At 49.2% G+C, this 9,105-nt stretch overlaps 2 protein-coding genes across 5 annotated transcripts in view; both read right to left on the minus strand.

Annotated features, from left to right (window-relative positions):
- The window catches only part of LOC103460746 (rac GTPase-activating protein 1), a 16,633-nt gene extending 9,929 nt beyond the window's left edge, over positions 1-6,704 (minus strand). Inside the window, exon 1 of one of the 4 annotated variants that reach the window (XM_008403049.2) lies at positions 6,283-6,704. In XM_008403049.2, coding sequence (XP_008401271.1) covers positions 6,283-6,296 — 14 coding nt within the window. In that variant the 5' untranslated portion in view covers positions 6,297-6,704. Of the gene's footprint in view, positions 1-954; positions 1,303-1,391; positions 1,528-6,282 lie in introns of those variants that run through there. The other 3 variants (XM_008403050.2, XM_008403048.2, XM_008403047.2) reach the window with 3 other exon arrangements.
- Positions 6,705-7,201: 497 nt separating this feature from the next.
- syde1 (synapse defective Rho GTPase homolog 1) overlaps positions 7,202-9,105 on the minus strand; it is a 24,051-nt gene continuing 22,147 nt past the window's right edge. The window contains exons 14-16 of the mRNA XM_017303461.1: positions 8,357-8,603; positions 8,001-8,276; positions 7,202-7,922 (exon numbers count right to left, since the gene is read on the minus strand). Coding sequence (XP_017158950.1) covers positions 7,729-7,922; positions 8,001-8,276; positions 8,357-8,603 — 717 coding nt within the window. The 3' untranslated portion in view covers positions 7,202-7,728. The remainder of the gene's footprint in view (positions 7,923-8,000; positions 8,277-8,356; positions 8,604-9,105) is intronic.

Consider the following 9,105-nt stretch of genomic DNA (forward strand, 5'->3'; position numbering starts at 1 on the left):
GAATAATAATCATAAATTATTCTTTCAGTGATGGCAGTTACTAATGATGATACACAAATGAATATAGATATCTAATGATAATCTTGGAAACAAATCAGAACAAAATKAACTGGAATAATGAAAAAAATAACTTTAAAACTAATTAAAAAAAGAACTTTATCTGRATTAGTTTTAAAAGATTTAACCGTGAAAAGACCCTTAGAACAGAGTCCAGCTGAAGCAGGTCTGATGAAAATAAAAGTGGCTCCAGGACGGAGCCCTGCAGAGCGCCGCATGCTGAAGTGGAAAAACATGGCTAACATTAACACACAGTGTCAAACCGTCATGGCTGCTCCTGTATCCCCGACAGCAATAAAAGGGTTCTGTGGTCAACAGCGTTGTAGGCCAGGTCAAAGGTCAAAGGCGCAGCGACAAAAGGATCACAAAGTGACCGGAGCCATTTGCTAAAAAGTTGTCATTTAAAAACCCTCACTAAGGCCGTTTCTGTTCCAACCCAGACTGGAAGATTGGAGGAGGTTTGTTCTGGTCCAAGGTCCAGAACTGGGGGGTCCAAAGTGGGTCCTGGTTCCTCGGCATCCTGCATGTTTTAGTCCCTCCATGGTGACAGTTGAACCTCCTCAGCAGGTCCATCACTGGATGCATCACTGGATGCAGGTGTGTTGAACCAGGACCCACTTTGGACCCCCGGTTCTACAGCAAAGGCTCAGATGAAACTCTGTTGCTCCTTCACTGAAAAACAAGAATAGCTCATCCAAGTTCAGTAAATTACTTAAGTTTACAACAAGTGACTGAAGTTAAAAAKACATTTATCAAGTTGAAAGTGATAAATTAATTTGGATGAACKTCATTTAATAAAATGCTGAGAACTGAAGCCGTTTATTTGACTTGGACCAACTGTTTCCTCTTTCATTGTTGGGTATTTTCTGACTTCAGCGGCTTGAAGAAGAAACGAACCAAAGTTCATCTGTGGAGAAAATCTGCTGACACCGCGTGGGCGACCAGAACCCCCGCAGGCTGACGCTGTCGRACCGGAACCACGGAACCRAGAACAGAACCAAACCTCCCGACATGTTTGAGATCATCTTCATGAGGGTTCGGKACCAGACAGRCTGGCGGTTCTCTAGAACCTCGACTCAAATCTTTTCAGTAAAGGTCAAATCCAACGGAACCAGAACCGGAAGAGGAAGCCGCCGAAGCTGCTTCACTTGCAGGAAACTGGGTTTTATTCTGCTGGACTTTTAGGTTTCCAACAATTAATCAACATTTCAGTCATCAAAATGTTCTGATTAAAAATAATATTCTAATTTAAAATGTKGTTAKATTATCCCGTCCCTTTCCGAACGTGGGTTCAGGTTCTGACCCATCAGCTGCTTCACCTGAGATCAACTCACCTACACGCTGCCCCGGCCGCACCGGAAGTTCAGCGGCCATAGAGCCAAATATGAAGCGGCGCGTCGCGTCACGTGACCGTGTGACGTTTTCCTCATCGCTCGATCCTTAACGCGGGTTGGCCGGAGTCCAACACACTTCAAACAGCAGAGACCAACGTCATAATGGTAGTGAAGTGAAGAACTTTAAGTACCAGCAGAACCTTAAAATACGTTTTCAGATGGACGGTATCAGCACAGAAAGTTCTGATCCACATCAGAGAGGAAAAACTCCTSTTTAACAGGAAGAAACCTCTAGCAGAACCAGAACCAGAACCAGAACAGSGTTCGGTACCAGAGGCCGACTGGAGGTTTGAGAAGTCAGAGCAGAAGAACTGAGAAGTTTCTAATGAAAGTAAAAAGTTAGCAGCAGGATCAGGTGATGCTCCGCCTCCAGGAAGGAATCAGCCAATCAGAGCACCAGATCAGGTGGAGCTTCTATGGAGAGAAAACCAAAAGTTAGCGGTTGAAATAGCAGCAGAAGCTTGTAGCATCATGACTGCAGCAATGGCTCARGATGACCCCAATCAGCTTCAACTGGAACTAGAACCATCAGGATGGCAAACAGGAGGTTCTACAGAACTTCACGGGTCAGAACCAGAGRCAGTCAGATCTGTTGGTTCTGAACAACTCACCGAGTTCTTCTAGAACTCTCTCAGTAAAACAGTAGAACCTGATTGGTCCATTCAGACAGGCTGGCAGAACCACAGGAGGCGTTTGAGGCTCCCTCTAAAATCCGAAATCTGAGCGTCTGATGGGCCTGCAGGAGCTCGGTCGATCAGCTGCCGGTTCTGATCCAGTAGCTCAGCCTGTTCTGAGCCGGTTCTGACCAGAACCAGCAGCTGGACCAGTTCATGTGACCTTCAGGACCAGATTCTTCCATAAAGGCAGGGCGGCATTTCTGCCGACCGCTGACAGGCCGGGCCGGGCCGGACCGGGCCACTCTGTTATGTAACTGGGATCTGAAAGTAGAGACAGGATTAGGGGTCAAAGGTCAGAGCCCAGCAGGATTAAAACGTTAATCTGCTGGTTGGATCAGCCGCTGTTCTGCTGCGGCGCCAATGGTTCTGGTTCTGCTGATCTCCACTAGTTTGGTTCTGGAGATCAGAGCCTGGTTCAGGCCCCCAGAACCGGGTCAAGCTTCCAGAACTYGGGTCAGACCCCTCTTCTTCATGGTCTTCCTCCTCTGATGTCATTCCAACAGCATTGAGTTGCCATGGAAACCTGTATTTAGACCCATATTCCCATCAGGAACCATAGAATTCACTGGTCTGAGGCAGTTCTGGATAAACGGATCAGCGGTTCTTCAACTGCTGACCTAATCACAGCTCAGACTGGGCCAAGGGCTCRGGATGAAGTACCAACCCATAACAGAACCCTGATCAATCAGACGAATGGACCGGGTCGGAACCTACCCGATTCTAACRATTGATCCCAACAGAACCTGACTGGTTCCGGTGGCTCTGACCGGCASACTGCTGGTTCTGCTCAGAGTCCAAAAATCCAACAGGTGGAACCTGTGATTGGGAAGCTGGTTACCAAGGTAACTGGTTAGTTCACTGGGCTGTAGAAGGGTTGGTGAGCTGAAGCCTGACTGGTTAACCAGCTGGTCGGTTAACCAGCTGGTCGGTTAACCAGCTGGTTAACCAGCTGGTCGGTTAACCAGTCAACTCACTCTTAGATTGTGTTGTTTTTAAATCAATATTTATTCGAGGAAATAAAAGCAGTTAACTTTATTAAACTTTTACTCTTAAAGGTCAAACACAAAAGGATCAGTCAGTCCTCATAGTTACATCATTTCCTGTTACAGCAGGAAGCAACATTAAGTCACCATACTGTTACAGTTACATCTGAACGCAGCACGAGGCCTTCAGGGGCCATTGGAACGTCTCAGCATCTACAGACAGAAAACTTTCTGTGATGTTCTGGTTCTGACACAGTAATTCTCCCTTTAGTTCAAGTCCAGATGGGTCAGAACCTCAGTCCAATCGTAAAGTTTCTCTATGGGAAAAATGGACCTGCAGGTCACCATGGAAACAGGAACCAATACCAGAACATTTTGAGGACCAGCTAAAACTCAACATGTGCACTGGGGACGGACTCCTGGTACTGAACGCCATCAAGGGTCCAAAGCGTTTGATAAAACTRCAGAAGCTGGTTCTGGAGTGGGTCCGGCATCTGTGGAACCGGTTCTGGTCATAATGATGAAAAAACAAAGATGGTCTCAAAGAACCCTGAGCCCATAAAGACCGGTTGGGTCTCAGAAGGTCCATAAGACGAGAACAAAGCTGGATGGATCTTTGGGTCTTGGTTCAGAACCGCCATTAAGTGCTGAGGATCTGAGGTCCGTTTCAGGTTTGAGGAGTTYTAAGCTCTGGACTTCTGGACCTTTGAACCTGACTGAGGTTCTGTTGAAGGTTCGGCTTGCACATTTCAGAAGGTCCAGTTCTCCAAGGAGCCTCTYCATTGTTGCTCRGAGAATTCAACGCTGGTCCTGGACCCGGACTCTTCCTGAGATTCTGGTTTGGAGATATTTGGATCCGGTTTGGCTTTGGTGCGTCTCTGGAGCAGGTTCCTTCAGCGGTTCTGGTTCAGTTGTGACTCTGTGAGGACAGCAGAGGCTCCCCTGGGATGGGTTGAGATCTGGTTGGTTCTGGAGAATCTCTGCCTGATAAAAATCAGTCAGAAGCGTCCCTCCTCACCAGTAGGGGGCACYGGTCTCCACCCGGCCCCAGCTCTGCCACTCAGGGAAGATCCCCGAAGATGTTCTGGGACTTCCAAACGGGTCATAGTCCATCTTATCCGTCTTCTGTCTGCCGCCATCCTTCGGAACGTCCCGCCCTGGGCTCCTGGCAGAGGCCTGGTCCGGACGGCCAGTCRGGTCCGCCATCACCAGCCGGTAGTTGTTTCCCAGGTTGTTGTCCCAGTGGACCTGGTCTTTTGTCTGGTACCGGATGCAGAACTCTACTCGGCTGGATGGAACCAGGTCCGGAGGGAGGGGGACGGAGAAGGTGAAGGTGTCGATGTCAGGGCAGCCATAGACGTTGTTCAGGTAGCGGCACCAGACATCCTGGAACGAGCTCCAGGAATCAAACGTGATCCGAACTGAGACGGACTTCTCAAAGAAGATGTTCCGGACCTGGACGGTACCGGAGAGAAGGTGGTCTTGCACCGAACAGGTCTCCAGACACACCTGCTGGGCTTTGAGCCGGTTCCTCAGGTCTAGATAGTCTGCAGCTGGTGGCGTGAARTCCAGAACCAGGCCAGAACCCGATTCTGCTGAGTCTAGAAGCAGAGCAAAACCAGAGATCAAAGTGGGAATTACAACAGGTTCTAATCCAGGTCAGGTTCAAACTGTTCAACTGGAACCAACTGAAACCAGTTACAACCAACTGGAACAAAACCAGGATCAACTGGAACAAGTTGGAACCAACTGGARCCACCTGGAAACCGGGCCGTTCCAGGTGGCTCCAATTGGTTTGCCTGGTATTTAAATTGATCCGGAATCAAATGGTTCTCAGACCCTAACTGAAGAAGAGATTGCAGAACATCTGCATCGACTCATCACTGGTTGGCTGCTTTTTACCTTTGACCTCCAGGTCCAGTGCCTCAGCGGCGCCCTCCAGCTCTGTCAGGTGGAACTGCAGCTCAGCCAATGGGTCATCTTCGGTAAAGACATAGATGGTGGTGAGCGCCAGACCTTGGGAGTCCGCGAATGCCACGCTCTTTCTTGGGTTCTTCCTTGGTGCAGAGGTGGATGTCTCCATGGAGACGGAGTCGCAGCATCCTGAGGACAGGCACGGTCGCAGCGAGCGGCAGCTCGGCCTCGCAGCCGCTGGCACATACTGATAGTCATGGTTACTGAGGAAGGAGCGAAGTGGAGGAGAGCTTGCGAGGCAGATCCTGATGGCCATGTCCACAGGCATGATGGGAAATGGAGTCTTGAGGACAGAACGACAACCTGTTAGACAACATGGAGAACCAGCCATGCCGTGTTCTCCTACTATTCTCCACTACCTGGTCCCTGCTGCTGATGGGAACTCTGACTTATCACACCAGTCCTGTTTTCATCGAACTCCAGTTGCCTGGAAAGCGGTTTGGTGTGAACCCTAATCCAACTCTGATGTGGATCAAACAGTGAACTCTGGTCCTCCTACCAACCTCAGTCTGGGTTGGTGGAAGTGACCTCTGATGTGGTTCTAATGTGAACGCCAAGCGGACTGAGACTGCTCCAAAAGCAGGAAGTGCACAGCTGACTCATCTGTGCATTGATTGGCTGGTTGAACAGGTTTATTGGTGGTTTTGATGGTTCTGGTGGACCAAACAGCTGAGGTGTGGAGCTGAGCACTGGAGTTGGATCAGAACCAAAGCCTCCCTGACCCAACTGCATAGCTCCAGTGAGCTTAAATATATGGATCAATAATCAATTATTTGGATGATCGATCGCGTCCAGGTGTCATCAGTTGGCTGTTCAATGAACTCTATTGATTATAGATCTGATGAACTGGAACTTCCAGAACCATCCATCCACGAATTTCATCTTTAAATCCTCTCTTACATTGTCAATATAATTATTGATCATCATCATCATCATGTGTCTGAAAACTTCTCTAAAAATAAAGTTTGATCGATGACCCGGTCCGAGTCGAACCGGGTCGGAACCGATAGATATCCCCTGTTCCCTYTGGTCCAGCTAAGATTCTGGTTCCGAAGCAACCAGAAATCCAGAACCTCCTGACTGGTTTTGACCTCACCAACCCGATGGTTCGGTTCCGGATGATGAACTGGACCTCCAGCTTCTGCCTCTGTGCGCGCGCGCGCTCGCTGATGTTGCGCAGATACATTTCTGTCTCACCTGCTGCGTTTCATGGAGAAGTTCGGTTCGGTATTTTCCGGCAGCTCCCGGTGAATTCCGGCAGCCTTGGGCCGCAGCAGGTCCAGCTTCGGTTCTGCTCTCGGTTCTTCGACCTTCTGACAGGTTTTAGACTTTATTTACTGTTTCTCTCTCTCCTTTCAGCCATCTTTCTGCCGTGCACGCCCCTCGGCACGCCCCCTGTCACCCGCGCACGGAGAACAGACTGACCAATCAGAGCTCAGAGACGTCAGCCGCTTCCTTGTTCCTCCAATAGGAAGCGTCGGTGAGGCAATTTGAACGGRTCACGTCCTTCTCACCGCCACCGGAGCAGCAGGAGTGAAAACAACCGACAAAAGCGGGGCTTAGACGGCAGGATTATCCGGGATGAGACCGTTAGCGGCTGGAAGAGGACGGTTCCGAAACAAGACCGGAAAGGGTCAAAGGTCGCTGTGACGTCAGTCACAGAGGAAGGTTTAACAAAATCACTGTCATTAAAAAAAATCAGTCATTGAACAACACAGTAAAGCCATTCCTCCCCCCTAGGAAGAGGAGGATGAGCTGGTTGATGACTGATCAACTATAATCATTAAGTTTGTGGTTTCGCTCGTTGTCTCGGCTTGAGGTTGGATTCTGTTCAGATCCTTCCTGAAGGTTAACTCATGATGTGATTATTATTTCTTAAACATACTTTAGAAATAAAATGTTTTGCCATGTAACATTCCTGTCCATRTTTAAATAAACTGCAGTTGAATTTTGGTTTTATAGTTTTGAAATGTGTTCACATCTCAGTTGGATTATAAAGACAAACTGAAAAACTAAAAATACAATAAAGATCTGATGTTTATTATCAGAAAGTTTCATCAGAACCTGTTGATAGTTGCATCATATTTCCATCTAAAATAAAACATTTAGTCAGAAATTCAAATAATATCAATAGTGTTTATTATTTGTTTTTGGAATGAAAAAACAGGCAGCTGTGCTTTAAATCTTTGGTTACATCATTTGTTTACAAACATACTGATAAAAAAATCACAAGTGCTTACTGGGCGCGTGCAAAACAAAATAATAATACTGCCAGGAACATCAAGTAGGACCGAGAACGTTCTCACAGTGACTAAACCTGTACCGATAAACGATGAACCCTGCCCCCTCCCCACTGTCCTCAAGACGGCAAAACCCTTCAGCATCTCCAGACCCTAACATCAGCTGTAGTTCACCTCCCTAAGCAGCAGGGGGCAGCAGAGCAGTGAMCCTGGGGGGGCAGCATATCTTCAGCAGTGGAGCGTTTTGACTTCAAACGTGCAAAAAGAAACTTAACTACAGAAAATTCCTTCACTTTCACAAAAGTAATCTAGAAGCGATCCAATTGCTTCTGGACTCACCAACCCCTGATGGCCCGATCTGGGTTTTGGACCAGACGAGGTGATGAACCCCTACACTTCCCACCTACARGCAGATGTTGATCTGCTTGGCCAGCTCACGGTCCAGGTCGTGGATCAGGATGTCGAAGTCCTTCAGGCTGAGGCGACAGTTGAATGGAGCATCAAAGTCCATGAAGTCGTCTATGAAGTGGCCTCCTCCTGAGGCTCCGGACGGCCAAGCCTCCTTCTGCTCTTCCTCCTCCTCTTCCTCTCTGCTGCCTGAAACACGGAGCAGAGAGTGACACGAAGTCTCCAGCCGAACCTGAAGTCCGAGCCGCCCTGTGGTCAGAGTTTTACCTCCTTCGCTCTCACTTCCCGCCACCTCGTCGTAGTCGGCTTCATCCTCTGCCGGCAGGTCCGGCCCGCAGACGGTCCAATCCCCGGCGTACCGGTTGACGGGGGGAGGGCTCTCCAATCGAGCTGGTCCGCCACGCTCCCGACGGGACACCACGCCGTCAGCGCCGGGAAGCCACARTGGGCGGTGCTGCGGGCGTGGTTCAACCTGGAGGTGCCGGGCAATGGAGGGGGAGCGTGGAGGGGAGGGGTCGTCTTCTGGCACTCGGTTGATCGGCACTAAGGAGGAACACGGGGAATGTGAAGATTGTGAAAGGTGAATGCTGTGAGTGCAGTAGCAGTGGGTCGGCTCAGCTCACCTGGCCAGAGCTGCAGCAGGTAGTGCAAGGCCTCGATGTGCCGCTTGAAGTCCACTGCATTGGCCATCTCCTCCCCAGGACAGAGGGTCTTGCCCCGGCCTCCCCGGCCAGCCGCCCGGCGGGCCTCCTGGGTTGGGGTGAGGAGAACCGGGCCAAAACAGACCGCCAGATTCTGGTGCGTCATCCGGTTGAAGGAGCTGAAGGATGCGACCAGGCTGAGGTGATCCAGCAGCACAGACAGCGTGGCCTGGGGGGTGGGCGGGACCCATCAGCTACAGATAAATGGAGCCCTGAGAGGGCGGCTGTGATGTCACTGCTGTGATGACATGAATGTAGTGAACTGGATGAAGGCGTGAAAGTGACTATGTATGAAGGCTTTAACTGAGGCGACTGCAGGAAGCAAATACTCTTGTTAAATTCTGTTGTTTTCAGGGGCGGATCTAGAAAAATATCTATGGGGTGGCAAGAGGGGGGCAGGGATGTTTTCAGGGGTGGCAGCATATGTCTATATATATATATGTGTGTCTCATTTTAGCTTACATAGACCGAACATTAGACTTAATTTACTTGTTGCAAAATATTGTACAGTGGTAAGAGACGGACCACTGCCAGCCTCTTACCTTATTTGGAAATGGGACCATTGCACTCCGGAAGTGAAGGGGGCGCTATTTCCTATATTATCCGCGGTCTCCCGTTTAAATTTTCTTTTAAAATCTGTGATTTAGCTTCAACTGTAGGAAGGAGTTTCT

The sequence above is a fragment of the Poecilia reticulata genome, unplaced genomic scaffold, assembly GCF_000633615.1.
Source record: "Poecilia reticulata strain Guanapo unplaced genomic scaffold, Guppy_female_1.0+MT scaffold_282, whole genome shotgun sequence".
Lineage (NCBI taxonomy): Eukaryota > Metazoa > Chordata > Actinopteri > Cyprinodontiformes > Poeciliidae > Poecilia > Poecilia reticulata.